Here is a 27551-nt window from a genome sequence, read left to right on the forward strand (position 1 = left end):
TACTTGATGAGTTAATAGGTAAAACCAGTTAGAACAGTGCCTGGGACTTACATGTGCTATATAAGTTTTAGCTATTATTAAAATAATTGAGATTTGTTCTTAATTGTTGATATACTAAAATCATTTTCAAGGAAAAAATGAAATAATTTTCAAAAGTTTTCTTCGTTTTCAAATATATTTGAGAAACTAATGTCCTCTTTGAATCTCTGATTTGGAACCACTTTAGATTCATAATGAGAAACCTATTTCTTCATGCCTGTTAGGCACTTAAAATAGACAGTATTCTACTTTTGCAAATTCTAAGTGCTTATCACCATTATTTTTTAATGCAGAACATTGAAATGGTGATGATTTCAAAATGCTTTTATTTGTGGGCAGTGCTCATAAATATGCTTAAAGGAGCAATTAACTTTTTGGTCTCAGATTTTTCTTCACTAAATGCTTATCTGGTGGCTGAATGTTTTCCTTCTTTTTTTAAGGAAAGCACGAAACAAAGTTTATTGAAAAAGATAAAGATAGATTTACAGAGTAAGAGCAAGATATGTTTGCCACAGACAGTGAATTGGCCCCCATTGTCATGACAAGGGAAAGGCAGAGGCCAGATGGATGTTTTTCTTCCTGTGCACTAAACATGTTCAGTTTACAAAGGCTGTTTTTATGAAAAATGTCTTTAAATTACTCTTCACTGTATTTAAAAAAATTGGAACATAAATAACTCAGAACTTAAGCAGTTTTAGGAACATCACAGTCAATTTAATAAATTCATTTGGTCTCAGTTAAATAATTCAGACTTCATAAATGGGTATGCTTTAAAGTTACTTTGTCAGTTGTTTGTAAGTCAGATTTTTTTTTTTCATAGAGTTAATGTTATAAATGAATCAGTCCCTATGCATTAGACTCTCTTGCAAAGCCTGTTAAAATTATGGTTTTCCAGGACATGTGGTCCTGGCAGCTGTATTTTAATCAGCTCTTGATATGATATTACGGCACACAAACGTTTGGGAACGATTGTTAAAAAGTAGGGTTGGATTCTAGGAGCAGTCCAAAATGGCTTATTTAACTTATTATCAAACTAGCTTAATTATTTTTTGGTTAAATTATTTATCTCTTCTCAAAGGGATGTATGGTTGCTTACAAGTTAAAAATAATGTTATAATGTAAAACAGGAAGTAGAAAAGATAACAGAGACTATCTTGTAATGATTCTTAAATCAGAATTATCTAGACTAAATATACCTTTCCTGGACGTACTCCATATCTCTGAATCAGAAACTTTGAGGCAGATCCAGGGATACATAGTTTGAAAATGTTTCCCAGGATATTTTGACATATACTTGTGTAAAATCCCCTGGGAGAAACAGAAGGGGAGAGATTAAACATTGACGGGAAAATGGTGGTATATAGGATGCTCTTTGGAGTAAAAGTTTGCTCCTTCTCTGAGTTGGCCGTTCACGTAAAACCTTTGATTCTCAGACTGGAGTGATACAGGGTAGTGTAGGGTGTGCAGGGCCATAGGATGTATTTTTGGGTGATAAGATTTACTTAGGGGAAAATTCATTTTTCTGTTAAACTTAGATATATCATAGAATAGAATTTAAAATTCACATATATTGAATTTTATGCCACAGGGTGGCACCTGTGGCTCAGCGGGTAGGGCGCTGATCCCATATACCGAGGGTGGTGGGTTTGAACCTGGCTCTGGCTGAACTGCAACAAAAAAATAGCCAGGCATTGTGGCGGGTGCCTATAGTCCCAGCTTCTCTGGAGGCTGAGAATTGCCTAAGCCCAGGAGTTGGAGGTTGCTGTGATGCCACAGCACTTTACCAAGGGCAATAAAGTGAGACTCTGTGAATTCATGTGAATTTTTTTTTGAGACAGTTTTACTTTTGTCACCCTCTGTAGAATACCATGGCATCACAGCTCACAGCAACCTCAAACTCTTGGGCTCAAGTGATTCTCTTGCTTCAGCCTCCCAAGTAGCTGGGACTATAGGCACCCGCCACAATGCCTGACTATTTTTAGAGATGGGGCTCTTGCTCTGGCTCAGGCTGGTCTCAAACCTGTGAGCTTAGATAGTCTACCTGCCTCGGTCTCCCAGAGTGCTAGGATTACAGGCATAAGCTACCGTGCCCAGCATGAATTCTTAAATAAAACACTTTCCATTTCTTTGCTTGGAGATGGTAACTTGGTTCATACCCCTTATCTGTCCTGAGGTATGTGCCATTGGAGAGAGAGTAGAAAGTTTTGAGAAGGTGTGATGCAGAGAAGTTTAAGTTGGGAAGTGCCTATATAGCTAAAACTGTTAATTTTAGGACTAAACACAGAAGTGACTTAATATTTTTTTCTATACAGGTAGTCTTAATTTTACATGAATTTTGTATGACTTTGTTGAATTTTCTTTTCTTTCTCCCTGAAGTCTGTAAGTCCTGAAGATGCTGAAAAGAAACGGAGTAATTATCAAGCTTATCGAAGTTATTTAAATCGAGAGGGTCCCAAAGCTTTGGGCTCCAAAGAAATACCAAAGGTAAGAGCACCGAGAAGGCATGCCACTCCGTGAAGGCCTCCGCCCTGCGTGGGTCCCTGTGTGAAGTATGTGTTCCCTGTGCTTTGGGCAGCAGACAGTTAATGATTAGAAACTAATAACATCATGAGAGACTTGCAACTGGGGCAAAATTTAAAGGAAAACAAATGGAAAAGCCCCAGTCACCATTTTCATGAATTAGGGATGTTTACTCACATTATAAATGCTTGATACTCAGAAAAATTTTTGAGATGTGGCAGTGACAAGGCTAACGATTTTTGCTTGCATGGCACTTACAGTCTAATGAAGGAGACATTAAATAATTATTTAATGATAATTGTGATGTGTGCCATGAGGGAAGAATCTAGATGCTTTTAGAGACTTTAAATGGAGACTCGAAGAATGAAAGGGGTTCACCTGGTGTGCAGGGCAAGGGTTATGCTCGTGTGATGATCTGGATGGGGCCAGAATGTGTGATGTCTCCCAGTGGGAAAGGATCTGCACGGTATGTTTGGGGAACTGAAAGAAAAGCAATTGGTTGGAGCATAGTGATTGTGGAGGAGAGTGGATGAGAGTGGCTGCAGAGGTTAGTGGGGCCACATCTTGCAGGGCAAGTTTAGGAATTGAGAAAGAGTTTTAAGTGGGGGAATAGCATGACCAGATTTGGCTGCCAGCTGTAGGGTGTAGTGGATGGGGAAAGAATAGACATCAGTGATAGATACTTGTCTGGGAGAGCAGTGAAAGTGCTGAAAAGTAAAGGGGTTTCAGTGGAAGAGGTACTATCTTATAGGACTTTGTGGTACCTGAAAGTGGGAAGTAAGAAAGAATGAGTATCAAGGGTGATCTCCTGGTTGTTGACATGAGCCAACTGGGCAGATGTGCTGCTGGCAGAGTGGGTTTTGGGAGATGGTGATGAGTTTGTTGTTAGCCCTGCTGTGCTTTTGTATGTATTTTTGTGTAAGTGGAGATGCTGATAACACAAGTAGATATGCAGGCTTGGGGCCCAGAACAGAAGTCAAGACTGCATGTAAAATTTTGGGCATTACTGGCATGTAGATAATATTTAAAGGAATATATAGCATTTGGCAAACCAGTACAGACTGAAAAGGGAAGAGGGCCGTGACCTGTGCTTCTTTGTGAAGGAGGAGTGGGTGGAAAACAAAAGGAGGCTGAGAAGGAACAGCCACAGTGTGAGAAAGCAAAGGGAAGGGAGAGTACTTTTATTTATTTATTCTTATTATTTTTTTGAGACAGAGTCTCACTATGTCACCCTCAGTAGAGTGCTGCCGTTTCACAGCTCACAGCAACCTCAAACTCTTGGGCTTAAGCAATTCTCTTGCCTCAGCCTCCCAGGTAGCTGCCCCACACAGTGCCCGGCTATTTTTTGGTTGCAGCCGTCATTGTTGTGGGCGGGCCCAGGCTGGATTCCAACCCGCCAGCTCCGGTGTATGTGGCTGGCGCCTTAGCTGCTGAGCTACAGGTGCTGAGCCAGGGAAGGTAATTATTTTAATAGTAGGAGATACTTAAAGTATGCTTTTTGCTGATGGGATAGATCCTACCAGAAAAGGAGAGATTGAAGACGTACCAGAAAGAGAAGGATAATCAAATGTAGGATGAGATTTCTGAGAAGGCGAGAGGGAAAGTGATACATATATAGTGTTTCAATTAATTTTCAGTTTGCTTGGTATTCAAAACTACATGCAGAGATTAGTAGTTCTCCAAATAGGGAGAGTATGGTGGGGCTGGTGTGGGGGAAGTGATGACTTTAAAGGGCTAATGAGTCGTCATCTAGGAGGTGAGAGGAAAATGCTGACCTTACCTCCTGTACATGTGTGAAAGACTAAACAAGCTCCACTTGAGAGGACTTCAGGCCAAGGGGTGTCCTTAGGGGACAGCCTGGTTTCAGTGAAGGCAAAGCAGTGGAGGGAATGTTGATAGAGGTTGAGAATATTGGGTAGTTGGCTGCTCCTGGGCAAGCGCTGGGCCAGTTAGTTCTAGAATACAGAGTTGGGAGGCAGGCTGAGCTTGCTGGACTTTGGGGAAGTCAGAAGCTATCAGAGTCGTGTTGGCTGACTGGGAGAGAACAGATGATTGCGTTGTGGGGTACAGGGGCTTGCATGTGTAGTTTTCTAGGTTTATTTTGAATTTGTTGAGAAGAATTTAAGTGCCTGTGGTATTACAGTAGATCATTTCTTTCCTTTTTTCTTTTTGAGACAGAGTCTTATTATGTCACCCTCGGTAGAGTGCTTTAGCATCACGGCTCACAGCAACCTCAAACTCTGGGGCTTAAGCGATTCTCTTGCCTCAGCCTCCCAAGTAGCTGGGACTACAGGTGCCCGCCACAACGCTTGGTTATTTTTTTTTGTTGTTGTTGTTGCAGTTGTCATTTTTGGTTAGCTGGCCTGGACCAGGTTCGAACCTGCCACCTTCATTGTATGTGCCTGGCGCTGTAACTATTGTGCTGCAGGCACCAAGCTGCAGAAGATCATTTCAGTCCTAGAACTGCAGGGCCTGAAGAGACCTCAAGAGCATGTTGGTCAAAACTTTTTCTTTTTAAGCAGATGAAAGTTATCTATCTTCCAAGAAAGTTTCTTCATCTTGATGGTGAGGGATTGAATTTGTATTGAGCCAGTTTTTGAATTTTGTCTAGCTGCTTTTCTTTTTTTTTGCAGTTTTTTTTGGCCAGGGCTTGGTTTGAACCCGCCACCTCTGGCATATGGGGCCGGAGCCTTATCCCTTTGAGCCACAGGCACCGCCCATGTCTAGCTTCTTTTCAAGCCTATTTTCAGTTTGTGTTGATTTCAGTTCTTGAGTCAAAGAGTAATAAGTAACTAGGGCTGTCATACGTAATTTTTATTTTCATTTTGCTTAGTTGTATAATTTTATCCAGCCATTGGAAAAATACAAAAGTCTAACTATCTGTAATTCCGATTAAGATTGAATATCTGCATTCAGCTCTTTCTGGCCAGGGTCTCTTGTATTATCAGAGTAGTTTCTGATTGGGGATATATGATCTTGCTTTTAATTTACTAGCAGGTTGCTAGATTTATTATCAGCAGAGAGAAGTATTCGGCAGAGAGGAAGATAAGAGCTGAAACTTGTTAAGCCTCTTAGTATCAAAACTCCCCCAACCCCCACCCCCCCCTTTTTTTTTTGAGACAATCTCACTTTGTTGCCCTTGGTAGCATGCTGTGACATCACAGCTCACAGCAACCTCCAGCTCTTGGGCTTAGGTGGTTCTTTTGCCTCAGCCTCTTGTAGCTGAGACCACAGGCGCCTACCACAATGCTCAGCTATTTTTTTGTTGCAATTTGGCCGGGACCAGGTTTGAACTCGCCACCCTCGGTATATGGGGCCAGCGGCCTACGCACTGAACTGCAGGTGGCGCCCCCAAACTTCTTTTTAACAATGAGTTTCTGTAGGTGGATTGCAGATTGTTTAGCAGTTCAAATATAAAGAGGGTATTATGGAGAATAGTATGAAGGGGTAAATTTAATGAGCCTTGAAACAATATTGGCTGCATGCTTTTTATTGCTTGTTTTATAACTTTATTAAATGTTAGCTGCATAAGAATTTCTCAGGATTTTATCTCAGGTTCTGCTTTTTTGCCGTAACTTTCCAGCAAACTTTCCATGCTGAGGTTATTTATGATGTCAAATGAGAAAAATCAACTTTCTGTGATTTTGATGCCAAATATTTTTTGGAAAACTACCATACAATTTCCTCTCTGCTTGAACATTTTGTTTTTTAGGGAGCCGAAAATTGCTTGGAAGGCCTCATATTTGTAATCACAGGCGTGCTGGAGTCCATTGAACGAGATGAAGCCAAGTCTCTAATTGAACGTTATGGGGGAAAAGTAACAGGAAATGTCAGCAAGAAAACCAGCTACCTTGTCATGGGCCGTGACAGTGGACAGTCCAAGAGTGATAAGGTGGGCATTGCTGTGTTCTTTTTTTTCCATGTTTTGTTGGTTTTTTTTTTTTTTTTTTTTTGCTCCCCCATGTGTTCTCATCACAGTGACATAGCCTGCTTGCTGTGGCACGCTCTTGATGTGACTGTTTGTGCCATTGCCCTTTACACAGTTAAAAAAAAACCCAGAAAACCAATTTCTTCTGTTATTTCTTCTCCATAGAAGTGTTACTGGCTTGAGCCCCAGGATTTTGGTTTTCCGGTTGAAGGCACAGTTCCTGTTTACTTGACTTCCTTAGTGTTCTCTAGTTTATATCTTTTTTTTTTGCAAGATAAAGTTAAATACAGTTTTCTATTTCTTCCAGACCTAGGTATTCCTATATGTGTTATATTTTTTGATGGAAGCTCTTAAGGGAAGCGTCAGAGGTCTTTTGGTTAGGATTATGTTTTTAGCTCCAGGTAACAGAAGACCTAGCTAAGAGTGGTTTAAACAAACATCTGCTTATTTTCTTCACCAAACAAGACTTCCGGAGGTAGGCAGTTGTTGGGGATGGTTCACCTGCTGTGGAACTAAGCTGGCCGTCTCCTGCCTCTATTGTCCTTACTGTGTTAGCTTTTGTCCTCTTGCAAGGCAGCTGCAGTTCCAGGCTTTCAAGGAAGGAAAAAGGGAGCAGGGGCAAGATGTCATAATAGTTGTGACTGGCCTGACAGGAGTTCTCTCAGAAATACCTCGTGTAGAACTCTACTTAAGTCTCATTGGCTAGAGCTGTCAGATGGCCATTCAGAGCTATAAGGGAGGTTGGGGAGGATCAGGACTTCTCTGATCACCTTAGACCAGTCATAACCCATCACTTGTAGGTGGACAGGTTGGCGTTCTGTTAGCAGGGAGAAGGTGGTGGGAAATGCCTGCTGTATGAGTGAGACATCAGAGCGGGTGTAAGAGCTACACTTAGGGTCTAGTGGTTTGCCTTTTTCTAGGGGAGGAAAGAAAGGTAAAGCAATCTGCAAAAATAGTAATGTAACACTTTGCCACTCTTAAGGAGAGTATCTCTTACGTCCTTCTTTTAAATGGTGCTTTTTCAATGACTGTGATTCCCCCCCACCCCGTATTCCAGTGCTGTTTATCTAATTTACAAATGTCATTTTTCACTTACTAATAGGCCCTAGAATTATGTTTTTGTTTTTTTTTTCACAGAAAGGAATTGTTAGGATGCAGTTTTGATGATTTATACTTTTAATCAACAGGCAGCAGCCTTGGGGACAAAAATTATTGATGAAGATGGCCTACTGAATCTGATCCGAACTATGCCAGGCAAGAAGTCCAAGTATGAAACAGCATTTGAAGCCGAGGTTTGTGTAAAGTGCCTTGATTGAGGTCAGAAGCGGTGGCCCAAACCTGGAATCCCAGCACTGTGGGAGGCCAAGATAAGAGGATTGCTTGAGGCCAGGAGTTCAAGACCAGCCTGGGTGATGAACCAGATCCCATCTCTGCAAAAACTTTTAAAAACTTTATCTGGGTATGGTGGCATGCACTTGTAGTCCTAGCTACTTGGGAGATTGACCCAAGAACATTCCTTGAGCCTGGAAATGTGCGGTTGAAGTGAGCTATGATTATACCACTGCATTCTAGCTTGGGGGGATAGAGCAAGACCCTGTCTCTTAAAATAATAATAATAACTTGATTTATTAAAGTTGGTGTCTACTAACTTTTATTTCATAAAAAAACTTTATTTCATAGAACAGTTACTGGGGTGGATATATGCCTGTTGGCAGAAAGATAAACCTCCTTTTTAACCACAGTCTGTTTTCCTTTTGTGTTAAAGGACTCTGTTTCGGGATTTCTACTCTCGGGTATTTCCTTACCTTTTGCAAAGGACTATGAGGAAAGAGAGAGGGAGGACAGTGAACTACATAAACATATCTACTTATTAGAATTTCTTTATTTCTCATATACCCCCACACCTTAGACAGGGTCTCCTTCAGGTCCCTGGGCTAGAGTGCAGCAGCGTCGTTATGGCTACAGCACCCGCCAACTCCTGGGCTCAAGTGTTCCTTCTACCTCAGCCTCGCAAGTAGCTGGACTCCTACGTTAGCCAGGCATGGCTAATTTTTCTATTTTTTGTTGAGGCTGGTCTTAAACTCTGGCCTCAAGCAATTCTCTTAGCTCAGCCTCCCAAAGTACTATGATTACAGGCAGTAGCTATGAGGCCCACTCTATTTTTCATGTTCTTATGTTGACTTCATGCAAAAGATACTGCTTAAGAGTTCCTTAAAGGATATGTTAACAGGTATCAGCATGGTAAGTTCGTTCCAGTTAGAACTATATGAGGACCTCTTTTTTTTTTTTTTTTTTTTTTTTAATTGTTGGGGATTCATTGAGGGTACAATAAGCCAGATTACACTGATTGCATTTGGTAGGTAAAGTCCCTCTTGCAATCATGTCTTGCCCCCAGAAAGTGTGGCATGCACCAAGGCCCCGCCCCCTCCCTCCTTCCCCCTCTCTGCTTTTCCTCCCAGCCCCCATAACCTTAATTGTCATTAATTGTCCTATGAGGACTTCTTTAGTTGTGTTGCAGTTGTCCTTGTTGTTTAGCTGGCCTGGGTCGGGTTTGAATCCGCCACCCTCGGTGCACGTGGTTGGCGCCATAACCACAGTGCTACGGGGGCCAAGCCAGGACTTCTTCAGTTGTGACAGAAAACTGTCCTATATTAATTAGCTTTAGCAAAGAAGGAAAAATGATGGCTCACATAACTAAACTATGGGTAGGGTGGACCTGGTCTGGAACTACTGGACTCAGAGACTGCAGTACTTCAAGGACCTTTTCAGATTTTGTCTTTCCATTTGTCCTAACTTGAGCCTCCTTTTACTATGTGCCAGCCTTTTCTACATGTAGGGCACAGGAGTGCCAGCATCCCAAAATTAATGTCCTCAGCTCTGTCGTACTAGTGGCATGGCAATATGGTCCTGTCAGTTTATTCCAGTTAGAAAAATCCTAGGGTGTGATTTGGATTACATACCATAGCATAGTTATAACACCCAGAAAATTAACATTGACACTATATTGTTCCCTTTTTTTTTCAAAAGTAGAGATGGGGTCTTGCTCTTAGGCTGGTCATGAGCTCTGGAGGTCAGGCAGTCCACCTGCCTCGGCCTCCCAGAGGATACTGTATCATTAAACCATACATGTCACTGAACTTCAAATTCCCCCCGATGTCCTTTCTCTGTTCCGTGATCTCACACTGCATTTAGTTGTTGTGTCTTCCTAGGCTGCCCCACTCTGTGACAGCTGTTCAGTCTTTCCTTGTTGTCTTAAGACCTCGATACTTTTTTTTTTTTATTGTTAAATCATAGCTGTGTACATTAGTGCAATCGAGGGGTACAATGTGCTGGTTTCATATACAATCTGAAATATTCTCATCAAACTTCAGCGTACCTTCATGGCATTTTCTTAGTTATTGTATGTAGACATTTGTATTCTGCCTTTAGTAAGTTTCGCCTGTATCCATTCTAAGATGCACCGTAGGTGTGGCCCCACCCATTACCCTCCCACCACCCTAACGTCCCCCCTCCCTTCCCCTTCCTTGGCCCTTTCCTGATAGTCTTGTGCTATAGTTGGGTTATAGCCTTCATGTGAAAGCTATAAATTAGCTTCCTACTAGGGCTGAGTACATTGGACACTTTTTCTTCCATTCCTGAGATACTTTGCTAAGAAGAATATGTTCCAACTCCATCCATGTAAACATGAAAGAGGTAAAGTCTCCATCTTTCTTTAAGGCTGCATAATATTCCATGATATACATGTACCACAGTTTGCTAGTCCATTCGTGGGTCGATGGGCACTTGGGCTTCTTCCATGACTTAGCAATTATGCATTGGGCTGCAATAAACATTCTGGTACAGATGTCTTTGTTATATTGTGATTTTTGATCTTCTGGGTATAAACCTAGTAAAGGAATTATAGGATTGAATGGCAGGTCTATTTTTAGGTCTCTGAGTATTCTCCAAACGTCCTTGCAGAAGGAACCTATTAGTGTGCATTTCCACCAGCAGTGTAGAAGTGTGCCTTTTTCTCCACATCCACGCCAACATTTCTGGTTTTGGGATTTTGTTATGTGGGCTACTCTTACTGGGGTTAGGTGATATCTCAAAGTAGTTTTGATTTGCATTTCTCTGATGATTAAGGATGATGAGCTTTTTTTCATTTGTCTGTAGATCATGCGTCTGTCTTTAGAGAAGTTTCTCTTCACGTCCCTTGCCCACCCTGAGATGGGATCACTTGTACTTTTCTTGCTTATATGTTTGAGTTCTCTGTGGATTCTGCTTATTAGACCTTTATTGGAGATACAACCTGCAAATATTTTGTCCCATTCTGAAGGCTGTTTGCTTGCTTTACTTACTATGTTCTTGGCTGTGCAGAAGCTTTTTAGTTTGATCAGGTCCCAGTAGTGTATTTTTGATACTGCTTCAATTGCCTGAGGCGTCCTCCTCATAAAATATTCACCCAGGCCGATTCCTTCAAGAGTTTTCCCTGCACTTTCTTCAAGTATTTATATAGTTTCATGTCTTAAGTTTAAATCTTTTATCCAGTGAGAATCAATCTTAGTTAATGTTGAAAGGTGTGGGTCCAGTTTCAATCTTCTACAGGTTGCCAGCCAGTTCACCCAGCACCATTTCTTAAATAGGGGAATCTTTTCCCCAGTGGATGTTTTTAATTGGCTTGTCAAAGATCAAATAACGGTAAGTAGCTGGATTCATCTCTTGGTTCTCTATTCTGTTCCAGACATCTCCTTCTGTGTTTTTGTGCCAATACCATGCTGTTTTGATCACTATGGATTTATAGTACAGTGTCAGGTCTGGTAGCGTGATTCCTCCTGCTGTGTTTTTATTGCTGAGTAATGTTTTGGCTATTGAAGGTTTTTTTCTGATTCCATATAAAATGAAGTATTATTTTTTCAAGATCTTTAAAATATGACAATGGAGCTTTAATAGGAATTGCGTTAAAATTACATATTGCTTTGGGTAGTATAAACATTTTAACGATGTTGATTCTTCCCAGCCATGAGCATGGTATGTTTTTCCATTTGTTAACATCTTCAGCTATTTCTTTTCCTAAAGTTTCATAGTTCTCTTTGTAGAGATCTTTCACTCCTTTGTTAGGTATACTCCCAAATATTTCATTTTCTTTGGCACTATTGTGAAAGGAATAGAGTCCTTGACTTCTTTCGGCTTGGTTATTGTTGGTATATATAAAGGCTACAGATTTGTGGGTGTTGATTTTGTAGCTCAAGACATTGCTGTATTCCTTGATCACTTCTAAAAGTTTTGTAGTAGAATTCCTAGTGTTTTCCGGATATACAATCATATCATCTGCGAAGAGTGAAAGTTTGATCTCTTCTGACCCTATGTGGATATCCTTGATCACCTTTTCTTCCCTAATTGCAATGGCTAAAACTTCCATTACAATGTTAAAGAGCAATGGAGACAATGGGCAACCTTGCCTGGTTCCTGATCTAAGTGGAAATGATTTCAATTTAACTCCATTCAATACAATATTGGCTGTGGGTTTACTGTAGATGGCCTCTATTAGTTTAAGAAATGTCCCTTCTATACCAGTTTTCTTAAGTGTTCTGATCATGAAAAGATGCTGGATATTATTAAAAGCTTTTTCTGCATCAATTGAAAGAATCATATGGTCCTTATTTTTTAGTTTGTTTATGTGCTGAATTACATTTATAGATTTACGTATATTGAACCAGCCTTGAGACCCTGGGATAAATTCCACTTGGTTGTGGTGTATAATTTTTTTGATGTGTTGTTAGATTCTGTTTGTTAGGATGTTATTGAGTATTTTAACATCAATATTCATTAGTGATATTGGTCTATAATTTTCTTGTTGGGCCTTTCCCTGGTTTGGGGATCAAGGTGATGTTTGCTTTGTAGAATGTGTTGGGTAATATTCCTTCTTTTTCTATATTTTGGAAGAGGTTTAGTAATATAGGTACTAGTTCTTCTTTAAAGGTTTGGTAGAATTCTGACATAAAGCCATGTGGTCCTGGTCTTTTCTTTTTAGGGAGATTTTGTATAGTTGATGCTATTTCATAACTTGATATAGGCCTGTTCAACATTTGCACTTCGTTCTGGCTAAGTCTTGGTAGGTGGCGTATTTCCAGGTATTGGTCGATTTTTTTTCAGATTTTCATATTTCTGAGAGTAGAGTTTCTTGTAATATTTGTTGAATTTCTGAGGGATCCGTTGTTATTTCATCATTACCATTTCTGATTGATGGAATTAGAAATTTTACTCTTTTTTTCCTAGTTAGGTTGGCCAAAGGTTTATCTATTTTATTGATCTTTTCAAAAAACCAACTTTTGGATTTATTGATCTGTTGTATAATTCTTTTGTTTTCAATTTCATTTAATTCTGGTCTGATTTTGGTTATTTCTTTTCTTCTGCTGGGTTTGGGGTTGGAGTGTTCTTCCTTCTCCAGTTGCTTGAGATGTCCCTTTAAGTTATTAACTTCCTCTCTTTCCGTTTTCTTGAGGAAGGCTTGCAGTGCTATGAATTTCCCTCTTAGGACTGCCTTCAGTATCCCAGAGGTTCTGATAATTCGTGTCTTCATTGTTGTTTTGTTCCAAAAATTTGGTGATTTCCTTCTTAATCTCGTCTATAACCCACCTATCCTTCAGCATAAGGTTGTTTAGCTTCCATGTTCTTGTATGGGTATGCACGTTCCTCTTGTTATTGAGTTCAACTTTTATTCCATGATGGTCTGAGAAGATGCAAGGAATAATTTCTATTTTTTAAAATTTGCTGAGGTTAGATTTGTGTCCTAGGATGTGGTCAATTTTGGAGTATGTTCCATGGGCTGATGAGAAGAATGTGTATTCAGTTTTGTTGGGATGAAAAGTTCTGTAGATGTCTGTTAAGTCCAGATGTTGAATGGTTAATTTTAAATCTAAAATTTCTTTGCTTAGCTTCTTTTTGGAGGATCTATGCAGCACTGCTAAAGGGGTGTTAAAATCTCCAACTACTATGGAACTGGAGGAAATCAAGTTGCTCATGTCTGTTAGAGTTTCTCTTACAAATTGAGGTGTGTTCTGGTTGGGTGCATAAATATTAATAATTAAGCAGATATGAAGTGTCCATCCTTATCCTTCCTGATTTTGGTTGGTTGATAGCCTATTGCGTCTGTGAATAGGATTACAACACCTGCTTTGTTCTGTTTTCCATTTGCCTGGAGTATAGATGACCATCCCTTCACCTTGAGTCTATATTTGTCTTTTAATGTAAGATGCGATTCTTGTATGCAGCAGATAGCTGGCTTGAGTTTTTGTATCCAGTCAGCCAACCTGTGCCTCTTTAGAGGACAATTTAAACCATTTACATTAATTGAGAATATTGATAAGCCTTTCGAGAGTCCGGTGGACATTTTTAATCCTTTTGTGACTGTGGAAGTTGGAATTTGATGAAAATTTTCTGGGTGGGTTTATTTTTGTGCTGGAGGATTATGCTGGTCTTTATGGAGGATATGTCTAAGATATCCTGGAGAGGTGGTTTAGTTATGGCAAATTTCTTCAACATATGAATGTCATTGAAGTATTTAATTTCTCCATCATAAATGAAACTCAGTTTAGCTGGGTTACAGGATCCTGGGTTGAAAGTTATTTTGTTTTAGGAGATTAAAAGTTGAATACCATCCTCTTCTAGCTTGAAAGGTTTCAGCAGAGAGATCTGCAGTTATTCTAATATTCTTCCCCTTGTAGGTGATGGTTTTCTTTCGTCTGGCTGCTTTCAGAGTTTTCTCCTTCATATTAAGTTTAGTGAAATTGACTATGATGTGTCTGGGGGATGTCTTATTCGGGTTGAGTTGCGCTGGAGTTCTGAAACTGTCTGCTATCTGAATTTCAGAATCTCTTGGCATGTCTGGAAAGTTCTCCTTCATAATCTCATAGAGAAGAGACTCTGCCTTGTGAATCCACTTCATCGCTTTCGGGGGTCCCTATGAGACGAATATTGGTTTTCTTCGATTTATCCCAGAGCTGTCTGAGAGAGTGATCTGTTTTTGCCCGCCGTTTGTCTTCCTCTTTGAGAGTTTGGGAGCATTTGAAAGCTTTGTCTTCAGTGTCAGAAATCCTTTCTTCTGCTTGCTCCATTCTGTTACAGAGGGATTCTACTGTGTTTCTGAGATCTTTGAGGGCTGCAACTTCTTGTCTCAATGTGTCAAAATCTTTGGTCATTTGAATCTTGGAATTCGTTGAATTCTTGAGACATCTTTTGGGTTATTGCTTGGAATTCTAATTCGATCTTGTTTGCTATCCAGATTCTGAATTTGATTTCTGACATCTCAGCTATTTGTTTGTGCATGGGATCTTGTGCTGTGTCTGCCCCATTGATCCTTGGGGGAGTTGATCTACTCTGATTATTCATATTGCCAGAGTTTTTCTGTTGATTTTGCCTCATGATTGTTTTTCACTGTTGCCTCTGGCCATCCTCATAGTTGGGGAGGTGTCTCTCCAAGATTAGACCCCAGCAGGATCACTCTGTTGTTGCTGGATCTTTGTAGGGAGTGACCCTGTGTAGTTCCTCTGGGGCTGCCCCAGCCAGGGAGTTCTGGTTGTGGAAGCAGCTCTGGCGTGTGACACTCCCAGATCCAGCAACAGGGCGGAAGGTGGTGCGCATGGTTCTGGGAGTGCCTGGTGCCCAGTGACTTTGGCACAGGGGGCCCAAGGCTCCATCAGTCTCTGGCCAGGAGAAGGGCTCTGCGCAGAGGCAGGAAGGGCTCCGGAGGGCACGCTGCTACCAGAGTCCCTGGCCAAATGAGCGGGCCGGTGTGAAGGCAGGGAGGGTACAGGGGGGAGGATGCAGGGTTGTGTGGCTCCTGCAGTGCCTGGTCAGGGCATGTGGAGGCCTGGTGGGTGCGGGTCGCAGGTCCTGGGTTGTGGCGCAGCTCTTATGGAGGTCTGGGCGGCGCCAAGTCCAGGAGTTTGAGGTTGCTATGAGCTGTGATGCTACGGCACTGTACCCAGGGCAACAGCCCGAGGCTCCAGTGTGCCACAACTGGTTTCACTCTGCCCCTGCTGGTTAAGGCTGTAAGGCAGCTCAGTCCCTGCCTTTAGGCTGCTCAGTCACTAGGTTACTAGCTCCCGCCTGATCCTTGTTCTGTGACCCTGAGGGCGCAACTTGCCCGGGGCGGTTCTCTCACAATGGCTCCTTGCGGCCCACAGCTGAACACTGTTAGCTCCATCCAGCTCAGTGGCTCAGTCTGGGGCCCTAGACAATGCCCAGAGTTGTCCGCACCCTTGCTCAAGCTCTCCCCAAGGCAGTTCAACTGAGTGCCAAGTCCAAAGACACTGAAACAGTTCACAGGCAAGGCCTTTCCGGTTTGCAGTCTCACTGCTGCTTGTACTTACGGCTGCCGGCGGTATTAGGTTGATTGAACACTTGCAACCACTTGCCAGTTTTCCACTGTTTTTGTCCTCCTCTTGGGGTCCAGAAGTCCCTTGCTGACTCCCTATATTCTCAAAGGGATGATTATAAGCAGATCCCACCAGCCAGAGATGCCTGGAGTCTTATCTCCGCTGAGTCACTGTGCCCAGTTGCAGGGAAGCTGTTACTCGGCCGCCATCTTGCTCCACCTCTGACCTTGATACTTTTGATCAGTAGCAATTTTGTAGAATGTCTCTATTTAGATCTGATATTTTTTTCATGATTAGATTGAGATTATGCATTTTTGTGCTAGAGAAGTGATGGCCTGTCCTTCCCAGTGCATCCTGTGAATTACGTAGGATGTCAGAATGTTCTGTTATTGGTGATGATGACCTTGATGATCTGGTTAGGAAGGTGTATTCTGGATTTCTTCTAGTGAAGTGATTATGTTCCCCTTTGTAGTTGATAACTATCTCAGGGAGATATTTTTAGACTTCCCATACCGTTTTACTCCGCAAACTTTCTTCTACAAATTTTAGCGTCCAGTGATAGAGAAGCACTCAGACGCTATTTATTTATTTATTTAAAATGAGATGGCATCTCACTTTTTTTTTTTTTTTGAGACAGTGTCTCAAACTGTTGCCCTGGATGGAGTGCTGTGGCGTCATAGCTCACAGCAACCTCAAACTCTTGGACTTAAGTAATTCTCTTGCCTCACCCTCCATGTAACTGGGACTACAGGCACCCACCACAGATGATTGGCTAGTTTTTGGTTGCAGTCGTCATTGCTGTTTAGCAGGTCTGGGCTGGATTTGAACCCACCAGCTCTGGTGTATGTGGCTGGCATCCTAGCCACTTGAGCTATAGGTGCCAAGCCGGCATCTCACTCTTGTTTAGGCTTGTCTTGAAATCTTGAGCTCAATGAGTCCATGCACAGTTCCAGGATTACAGGAGTGAGCCACTGTGCCCAGTTGTGACAGTCACTCTTTTTTCTATGTTGCCCTTGGTAGAGTGCTGTGGCGTCACAGCTCATAGCAACGTCAACTGTTTGGGCTTAAGCGATTCTCTTGTCACAGCCTCCGAAATAGCTGGGACTACACGTGCCCAACACAACGCCCGGCTATTTTTCACCATTTTAAAGTGTATGTAAGTCAGTGGTATTTAGTATGTTAACAAGAGTGAGCAACCATCACCACTGTCTCATGCCAGAACATTTTTGTCACCCCCAAAAGAAACTCCCGTTTGTAGTCACTCATCATGCCCACCCCCCGGCTTTAGCTTATGTTGCTGTGGATTTGTCTCTTTTGGACATTTCATATAAATGGAGTCGTCCAATACTCATTTGGCCTTTTGTGTCTGGTTTCTTTCACTTTGGGTAATAGTTTCAAGGTTCATCTGTGTAATAGTTTCAAGGTTCATCTGTGCTGTAGCTTGTATCAGCGCCTCACTTTGTTATGGGTGAATAATAATTCCTTTGCATGGCTGTATCTAATTTTGTTTAGCCATTCTTAAGGTGATGGGCATTGGGTGTTATAATCTTTTGGCTATAATTTTATACATATATAAAAAATATAATGCCTTGTATGATGGGCTCATACCTAGTACTCTTGGAAGCAGAGAGGGGTGGATTGACTTGACCTCATGAGTTTGAGACCAACCTGAGCAAGAGCAAGACCCCATCTCTAAAATAGCTGGGGGTTGTGGTGGGCGCCTGTATGACCAGCTACTCAGGAGGCTGAGGCAAGAGAATCCCTTGAGCTGAAGAGTTTGAATGGTAGCAGGTTAGGACAGAAATTCTGTATGTCTCATTGGGTTTCTTTCCCTCTCACTTTACTACTTTTTAAGATGAAGAAAGAAAAGTCCATATTGGAGAAAACACCCCAAAAAAATGAACAAGGAAAAAGAAAAATTAGTCCAACCAAAAGGGAATCAGAATCTAAAAAGAAGAAGCTGACGCCGAAAAGGGACATTTCTGTAAAGCCGGTACAAAAGGAAACAAGTGAGTTTAGGAGAGGCCTGGACTTCAAGAAGCAGGTGACCGAGGAGCCAAAGGCTAGGAACTTGGCTGATGACAGCAGTGAAAACAAGGTGGAAAATTTGCTCTGGGTAGATAAATATAAGCCAACGTCACTTAAGACCATCATCGGACAACAAGGTGACCAGAGCTGTGCCAACAAACTCCTACGCTGGCTTCGAAACTGGCATGAGAGTTCTTCAGAAGATAAGAAACACGGTAATTTTATAACTTCACCTGATTTTATATGTGTGTGTCTTTCAACATGTAATTGCTTGATTGCACATATGTGAGAACGTGTAATGGTTAGTTTATTCATCTGCAAACATTTATTGAGAGCTCGGTCTGAGCCCAGGTGCTGTTGTGAACAAAGTACAGTCCTCAGGAGCTCATAGGTCATATCTCAAGCAGCTATTAAAATGTATTGTTCTAGGCTGGGCACAGTGGCTCATGCCTATAATCCCAGCACTCTGGGAGGCCGAGGCGGGTGCATTGCTTGAGTTCAGGAGTTCGAGACTAGGCTGAGCAAGAGTAAGACCCTATCTCTACTAAAAATAGAAAAACTGAGGCAAGAAGATTGCTTGAGCCCAACAGTTTGAGGTTGCTGTGAGCTATGATGCCACAATACTCTACTGAGGGCAACAAAGTGAGACTATGTCTTTAAAAAAAAAAAATATTATTCTGGTATAGGGGCAGGTAGAGGGGGCTGCAGGGATGGAGGTGTGCAGTCACGGGTGGGGATGTGTGTTCCTGTCCCTGGAAGAAGGATGGAAACCAAGTAGGAAGTAGCTGGGCAAAGGGTCACAAGGCCTGAAGACGAGAGAGCAGGACCACTGGGAGTGCACAGGGTGCCGTGGGGAGGGTGTGAGTGAAGAGCTGGCATGTGTATGGAGCAGGCAGCCTTGCAGCCCATCAGCACATGCTGGTGCTTCTCATAGGCCTGCCAGGCCTCTGCTTCAGTAGTTTCTGAGCTTGTTTACTATGTATTTGCTATGGAAAATGAAGTGTCACAATATATTACATATATTTAATATCCAAAGTATTTTTGGAACTGAGGTTTCAGATCACAAATGTAGTTTTCTTTTCTTTGTTTTTTTGTTAATCAGGCCCAGGCAAGGTTTGAACCCACTGCCCCTGTTGTGCAGGGTCAGCCCTCTGACTATTGAGCTATGGCCCCCAGCCTGTTACAGTTTTCATAAGTTTGTAGCTCTGGGGGCTAACGCGTAACAAATACGAAGGCAAGATGTAGTGAGCATCATGGGAATCCTCGGAGTGATAGCTGGTTAGGAATACACAGGTGGTTGCTAGAGTCTTGCCAATGCCGATCTGGGTTTATTTATATTAGGTCATATAATTGCGATGACATAGGTTATATTTAAATGTTTTTCTGAAACCAGTTAAAATCTTCCTTAAAAGATGGACAAGTGTTTCATGTACCTGGACAAGACTTTTTAAAATAAAAAAAAACAAAACTTTTTTTTCCTTCTTTTTAGAGATAGGGTTTCTGCTCTGTTGCCTCAGCTGGAATGTGGTGTCATCATAGCTCACTGCAGCCTGGAACTCCTGGGCTCAACTGATCCTTCTCCCTCCAAAGTAGTTGGGATTACAGGCACATGCCACCACCATGCCTGGCTATTTTTTTTTTTTTTATGTTTTTATAGAGACTGGTCTCATTGTGTCGCCCAGACTTGGAAAAGACTTGTTTTAAGGCTTTAGGTCTATCTTGGTGAGAGGTTTAACTATGTGTCTCTCAGTTGTTATAATGCAATGAGCATGATTTATGTTCCCAGGTGGAGGGAAAAGAGTATTCTAGTATTGAGTGGTGCGAGGTAGTTGCAGACATAGCACCTTCAATTTCTTTTTTTTTTTTTTTTTTTGTAGAGACAGAGTCTCACTATACTGCCCTTGGGTAGAGTGCCGTGGCGTCACACGGCTCACAGCAACCTCTAACTCTTGGGCTTACGCGATTCTCTTGCCTCAGCCTCCTGAGCAGCTGGGACTACAGGCGCCCGCCACAACGCCCGGCTATTTTTTGTTGCAGTGTGGCCGGGGCCGGGTTTGAACCCGCCACCCTTGGCATATGGGGCCAGCGCCCTACTCACTGAGCCACAGGCACCGCCACCTATGGCTCAGTCGGCACCTTCAATTTCTTATTTCCTTTTGTGACCATGTAGCGGATTGTATCTTTTTTTTTTTTTTGTTTGAGATAGTCTCACTTTGTCACCTTTGGTATAGTGCCCTCATAGCTCTCAGCAACCTCAAACTCGTAGGCTCAAGCGATGCTCTTGCCTCAGCTTCCTGAGTAGCTGGGACTACAGGCACCCACCACAATGCCCAGCTATTTTTAAGAGGCAGGGTCTCGCTCTTACTCAGGCTGGTCTCGAACCTGTGAGCTCAGGCAATCCCGATTGTACTTGTTAACATTTGTTGAGGCATGTCAGGCTCTATGCTCACAGCGTCCTCACAGCTACTCAACTGTTGTTCTCATTTTACAAAGGAGAAGACAGGCACAGAGGGGCAGTGGAGTTAGGATTGATGGAGTTAGTTAGGATTATAGTGTAGACAGCTGCTCCCCTGCATTTTAGAAAAGGAAACTCATAAAATTACAACAATAACACAGATTTTAAGGTGAGTTAGTTTTAGCTTCTTGTTTTGGGTAGAGGTGAGGTAGGGTGTAGAGTTTCACTAAATGCTCTGAAACTGTAGTTTATGCCCTGTAGAAAATATTCTGCAAATTTAGAACTTAATAGGAGGACTGCTCTCTATGTGAAGTTCATGCACAACTATTCCTGCCATTCCTGAATTTCTTTTAGGTGATGTGGGTTAACCCTCTGTAACTTCTTTTTTCCTAGCAACAAAGTTTGGTAAATTCGCTGGCAAAGATGACGGCTCTAGCTTTAAAGCAGCATTACTCTCAGGGCCCCCAGGTGTTGGCAAAACCACCACAGCTTCTCTGGTGTGTCAGGTGGGTTCTGTCAGTGTGGTTGGAAAGATAACCTCGGAGTGGTCATGTGTAGGAGATAAATGTGTGTGTGTGTGAGAGAGACCCTGTGTGGGTAGATAGAAATCTGTTGTGTATAGTTTTCTAAAATTAAACTTACAGAATTTGCTTTGGTTCTGGTGATAATTTGTCATTTTCATTCTTTTTAAATATTGGCAATTATAATAAGTAAGGTTTACCCGTGAACCAGGCAATGTGCTGAGAGCACTTGGGTACGTTATCTTATATGTAATAAAATATGGGTTATAGATCCTGAAAGGTACAGGTAGATATCTTATATACCTTTGTAATAATTCTGTGTGCTCAATATTTGTACTTTAGTATCCAATGTGACAAATGAAAAAGGTTTAGGAGTGTGATGGCATGGTTTAAACTCAGCCGGTCTGTACCAGGGTTCTCCTTGTCACCACCGCCTTTTTTCTGATTGTCTGTGTTGCTGCTGGGTCTCGGACAATGAGAAGACTTGATTTTCCTAACCACTAGAGCAGTGGTTCCCAACCTTCCTGATGCCACAACCCTTTACTATACAGTTCCTCATGTTGTGGTGACCCCCAACCATAAAATTATTAAAATAAAATATTATAAAAAACCAATTATTTAAATAATTTTATGGTTGGGGGGGTCACCACACATGAACTGTAGAAAAGGGTTGCGGCATCATTAGGAAGGTTGAGAACCACTGCACTAGAGAAAATCAGAGTTGACGTGTTGGCATCAGAATGGTAAAATAAGGAATTAGAAATGTATTGCTTTGTCACACAAACTTGCAACTTCATTTGGTCTTCTGTGGACCAGCACATGACATTTGAATAGAAATTTTTAGCTGTTTTTCACTATATTTGTAAATACTAAAGAAAAACAAAAAAATACTGTTTTCCTAGTCTCTAAAATTGTGAACATGATGTTTTTTTCCATTGTCACTTGTTTTTTTGGGAAGTGAATTAAGGCATTTTATAAGCTGATCAGTTTTGAGAAGTAAGTCAGAATAATTTGAACTTTCCTGATTTGAGAGGAAAATTCCTTATTAGAGATAGTTTGACAAAGAATGATTTAACTTTCTAATTCATCTTGAAGAGAATTACCTTTTGGTATCTTATAATAACTGTAGATTAATGTTATATCTGATTTTTATTTAATTCTTTTCAGGACTTTAGGAAGTAAACTTAGTAAAATTACTTGTTTAAATATACTCTTCCAGATTACTGATTTACCAGCTGAGGGTTTTAAGACCAAAACTTAGGTGTTTATTCGTGTATATGATAGTCTAAAAATGTTAATATTGGGATGCGTATTATAGCTTACTCTCATTGTCTGTTAGTATCATGCTTTATATTTCCTTTGTGTGACTGTTTTACCCTCTTCTCCCCCGTTCCCCATGCAGGCAGGGGTGAGAGCCCCTCTTTGTTTCTTTACTGACCTTTTTTTGTGGGGGGGGGAGGTAATTGATTTTTATTGCAATAGTAATGGTTTCCAATATTTTGATTAGGAATTGGGATACACCTACGTGGAACTGAATGCAAGTGATACTCGGAGTAAAAACAGTTTGAAGGCAGTTGTTGCCGAGTCCCTGGATAATACCAGCATCAAAGGCTTCTATTCAGGTATGTGGATTTTGAACTGTTTTTTGTTGTGCAAGAAAAATAAGTTAATTTCAACCTTTAGTAACCAGCGTAACCATTATTGAACACTACCACGTGCCAAGCATCCTGCTGAATCCTGGGGCTAACGAGAGTAAGAAAGGGTTTGTGTTGCCCCATAAGGGCAAGACTTTGTATTTACTTATTTTTTTAAGGTCTTGGAAGTTTCTGAGAATGTAATAAAAATGTGTAAATGCACATATTCATGTACTCTGTATATGATTGTAGAGGATTCACAGGTGAATCTTGTAAAGAGGAAAAGAAGGCAAACGACTGTAGTATGGAGTGATGGATGAGGGAGTGAAGCCTGTGGGTAAAAACGGTGTTTGAGACAGTGGAGTAAAAGGAGGATGACAGGCCTCAGAGAATGAGAATGGAAACGACTCAGAGGCCACGTCAGGAACGGGGTAGTGGAGGGTTAGAGAAGGCTTACGGGGGCCAGTGCCCATTGCTGCAGGTCAGAGCTAGCGGGCCAGAGTTCAGGGGAAAGCAAGATGCCCAAAGTCAGGGCTGCACAGAATTTATGATGCACTGCTTTGTCACCTGAATTCTTAGTGCTTTCTATGGGAGAGAATCTTTGTTCAAAAGTAGCTGCTCAGGAAATGTTACCTTATATGTGGCTGGTATAAGAATGTAAGTTGGTACAACTCTGGAGAACAGTCTGGCAGGATTTCTCAGAGTTAAGTTAATCATCTTTTAAGTCAGAGGTTCCAATTCGTGGAATTTAGCTATCATTCTACTTGTATATGTGTAAAATGACATATATACAGAGGGTTCCAAAAATGTATACACCCTTTACAAAAGGAAAAACTTGTATTACATTTGTAATAATACATACTGATAACAAAACATGAAGAAAAGTCACGTTGAGAACCTCTTGTAATTGCAGAAGTCAAACATGACTTGACTATTACAAATTTAATATAGTTTTTTCTTTTCTTTTTCTTTTTTGAGACAGAGTCTCATTATGTTGCCCTTGGTAGAGTGCTGTGGTATCACAGCTCACAGCAATCTCAAACTCTAGGGCTTAAGCGATTCTCTTGCCTCAGTCTCCCAAGTATCTGGGACTACAGGTGCCCACCATAATGCCTGGCTATTTTTTGTCTATAGTTGTCATTGTTGTATAACAGGCCCGGGCTGGGTTTGAACCCACCAGCCTTGGTGTATGTGGCTGGTACTATATCCACTGTGCTATGGGCACTGAGCCTTAATACAATTTTTTCTTTGCTTAAAATATGTACACATTTTTTTGATAAGCTCCATGCATAGACATCTATATAAAAAGATACTTGTTTAGTATGACTTACAAGCCAAAGCTTAGAGGCATTCTAATTTCATTAGTAGTGATTAAGTAAATTATGACACATGTATAAAGTAGAATATTGAATTACCTTAAAGTGTTCTATGTGTATAGTTAAAGAACAAATCATCAAAATATATCATATGAGTAAAATATATCAAATCATCAAAATAATCAAATGGGGCAGTGCCTGTGGCTCAGTGAGTAGGGCTGAGAAAAGAACCCGGTGGCGGGTTTGAACCCGGCCCCGGTCAAACTGCAACCAAAAAAAAAAAAAAAAAAAATATATATATATATATATGTGTGTGTGTGTGTGTGTGTGTGTGTATATCAGATGGTATATTTTTATGCACACCTGTTTTTGGTATGTATCTCTTAAAGGATACCCGAAACTGCTGTTTGCCTCTGGGAAGGGAAAGCTGGGTGTGCCAGGGAAGGAGTGAGAGGGAGATTTCTTTTCTCTGCATAGTTGTGTGGCTTTTGAAGTTTACTATGCTTTATATATAATTTTTTATAAGGTAGGTTTTTGAACAATTGTTATTTTGCTTTTATCCCGGCCCCTTACCCCCAACCTGGGACAGATGGAGCAGCCTCTTCAGGAAGCATGAAGCACGCCCTCATCATGGACGAGGTGGATGGCATGGCAGGCAGTGAGGACAGGGGAGGGATTCAGGTACGCAGGGAGGGATTTTTAGATTTTTACAACATTTAATTATCATATGCTGATATTTATGACAATTAATTAAACTTATTAAATTTATGAGGAAGTATTTTTTTTTTTTTAAACAACAACAAAAATAGCCCAGTTCATTTGGTTTCTGAGACAGTCTCACTGTGTCATCTTTAGTAGAGTGCTGTGGCATCATAGCTCACAGCAACCTCCAACTCTTGGGCTAAGTGATTCTCTTGCCTCAGCCTCCCAAGTAGCTGGGATCACAGGCGCCCACCACAATGCCTGGCTATTTTTTGTTGCAGTTGTCATTGTTGTTTAGCTGGTCCGGGCCAGGTTCAAACCTGCCAGCCCTGCTGTATGTGGCTGGTGCCATAACTACTGAGCTGCAGGTGCTGATCCAGACCACAGTTTCTTTATAGTTCTTCTGAAATTGAAAATAGCTCAGAAAGGTTTTGAAACCTAAAATACAATGTGTAATATTTGTTATTTTTATTTTTATTATTTTTTTATTGTTGATGATTCATTGAGGGTACAAGAAACCAGGTTATACTGATTGCATTTGTTAGGTATAGTCCCTCTTACAATTGTGGTTGTTATTTTTTAAATAATTATTTTTGTGTTGCAAATTTGCCTTCCAGGAATTAATTGGCCTCATAAAACATACTAAAATCCCCATTATATGTATGTGCAATGATAGAAATCATCCCAGGATCCGCTCTTTGGTTCACTATTGTTTTGATCTTCGTTTTCAAAGACCTCGGGTTGAACAGATTAAGGTACGAGAATGGGATTGTTTACTGTGAATGGGGTTGTTTCCCCATCACACCGTCCTGTGTATTTAAGGGTCAGTTTTTAAAAGTACCTAATAAATATTTTTGATTATTGAAATTGAAGATTCCTCCTCTTGTTAATTTCAGGGTGCTATGATGTCTATTGCATTCAAAGAGGGTTTAAAGATTCCCCCTCCAGCTATGAATGAAATAATTTTGGGAGCCAATCAAGATATCAGACAGGTAAAATAAATATATGTTCTGTGACAGTTGTGGATTCTATTGAATTAGTGTCTCCAGCCTTGCAGGGAGTGGGGGAATAGCACTATTTTCCATCCTGACTTTGTCTTAAATGTGATTCTTTTAGGTTTTACATAATCTGAGTATGTGGTGTGCAGGAAATAAGGCATTGACCTATGACCAGGCCAAGGCTGATTCTCATAGAGCCAAAAAGGATATCAAACTGGTAAAATAAATTTTTATTTCTTAGTTACTTTCTCAAACCAAAATGCTTCTTTTTTTGTAGGTAATAATACAAATAGTTATTATAGTTCTTTGATACACCTGTAGAACTCATGGATGTTTATAGTAAGAGGTATAGACAGCTGCTGAAAGTATTTCTATTTGATAGGAATTTCTCTTCAAAGATGTTGATGTGTATTATACATTTCGAAAATGGGGTAAGTTTTAATTCACACTTATGCTTTAGCTGTATAAAATGGCTTTTCCAGAGTTCCTGACATAATGGCTTTGTATTTTAAATGGTTTTGCTTCCACTCTTCGTAGTATTATTTCAGGTCTTTTAGTTTAATAACCTCTCCAAAACTATAGGTCTATGTCAGTTACCTCTGTGTTACATTTTACCTAGTCACTAGTTAGAATTTATTATGTGAGTAATGATTAAGTAGATTTAAAAAAAATTAATATAGTTTATTTTTTAGAGCAGTTTTAGGTTCCTAGCAAGATTGAGTGGAAGATAGTGTTCCCAGGTACTCCTCCCCTCCCCAGTATGCACTGCCTCTCCCGCTGTCAGTGTCCCTCACCTCAGGGGCACGTCTTTTATGGTCAGGAAACCTGCACAAACACAGGCTCATTCAGAGTCCACGGTCCTAGCAGCCTTTACTCCTGGTGGTGTACATGCCCTGGTGGTTAACAAATGCACAGTGACATGTACCCACCATCACGGTACCACACAGAATAGTTTACTTGCCGTGAAAATCCTGTGTGCTCCGCCTCTTCATTCCTCCCCTCAGTTAACCCCTGCCCACCACTGATCATTTTATTGTTTCCATAGTTTTGCCTTTTCCAGGGTATCATGCAGTTGGAACCATCAACGTGTAGCCTCTTCAGATTGGCGTCTTTCACCTAGTCACAGGCAATTGAGGTTTCTCTATGTCTTTTCATGACCTGACAGCTCATTACTTTTAATTATTTAGTATTATTAGATTGTCTGGATGGGCCATAGTTTTTTGTCCATTCACCTACTGAAGGACATCTTGGTTGTTTCCAACTTTTTGCAATTATGAGTAAAGCTGCTGTAAACATGTTTGCAGGTTTTTGGGTAGACATAGTTTTCATTTTGGTAAAATACGGAGGAGTATAAGTACTGAATCACGTAGTAAGAGTATGTTTGGTTTTGTAAGAAACTGTTCACCTGTCTCCCGAAGTGTCTGTGCCATTTTGCGTTCCTCACAGCCATGAATGGGAGTTCCCGTTACTCCACATCCTAGCCAGCATTTGGTGTTGGCAGTGTTTTGGGTTTTGTTCATTCTAATGTGTGTGTCTTCCCTCTTTTTAGGGCCCATTTGATGTTGCCCGGAAAGTGTTTGCAGCTGGAGAGGACACTGCTCATATGTCACTTATGGATAAGTCAGATCTCTTTTTTCATGATTATTCAATAGCACCCCTGTTTGTCCAGGAGAACTACCTACATGTGAAGCCTATAGCTGCAGGGTGAGTGTTCAGAGCTAGGGAGGCATAGGGCTAGTACCCGCCCGGCCCTGCGGAGGCCAAATGCCTGGGTTGTGGAGAGTGTAATCCAGACTGGTTCTTTCCTGCAGGGGTGACATGAAAAAGCACTTGATGCTTTTAAGCCGAGCAGCAGATAGCATATGTGATGGGGACTTAGTGGACAGTCAGATCCGGAGTAAGCAAAACTGGAGTCTTCTGCCTACACAGGTAATGAAAGTGCAGACTCTGCTTTAGTTGAAGAGAACAAAATAGCTTTTAGTGCCTGTGATCGTTTGAAATACCAGGTAAACAGTATGGCTCTTGTAGCAAAAATCCGGTCTGTTAACAGA

General features: G+C 41.2%; 1 protein-coding gene across 5 annotated transcripts in view; it reads left to right on the plus strand.

Moving 5' to 3' along the window:
* The window catches only part of RFC1 (replication factor C subunit 1), an 84031-nt gene that overhangs the window by 47279 nt on the left and 9201 nt on the right, over window positions 1–27551 (plus strand). For all 5 annotated transcript variants that reach the window (XM_053577527.1, XM_053577526.1, XM_053577524.1 and 2 more), the window contains 12 exons: window positions 2416–2523; window positions 6272–6451; window positions 7675–7779; window positions 17702–18089; window positions 20723–20835; window positions 22358–22472; window positions 24390–24481; window positions 25120–25257; window positions 25399–25494; window positions 25619–25717; window positions 27050–27204; window positions 27312–27429. In XM_053577527.1, coding sequence (XP_053433502.1) covers window positions 2416–2523; window positions 6272–6451; window positions 7675–7779; window positions 17702–18089; window positions 20723–20835; window positions 22358–22472; window positions 24390–24481; window positions 25120–25257; window positions 25399–25494; window positions 25619–25717; window positions 27050–27204; window positions 27312–27429 — 1707 coding nt within the window. The remainder of the gene's footprint in view (window positions 1–2415; window positions 2524–6271; window positions 6452–7674; window positions 7780–17701; window positions 18090–20722; window positions 20836–22357; window positions 22473–24389; window positions 24482–25119; window positions 25258–25398; window positions 25495–25618; window positions 25718–27049; window positions 27205–27311; window positions 27430–27551) is intronic.

The sequence above is a fragment of the Nycticebus coucang genome, chromosome 23 (genome assembly GCF_027406575.1).
Source record: "Nycticebus coucang isolate mNycCou1 chromosome 23, mNycCou1.pri, whole genome shotgun sequence".
Classification (NCBI taxonomy): Eukaryota; Metazoa; Chordata; class Mammalia; order Primates; family Lorisidae; genus Nycticebus; species Nycticebus coucang.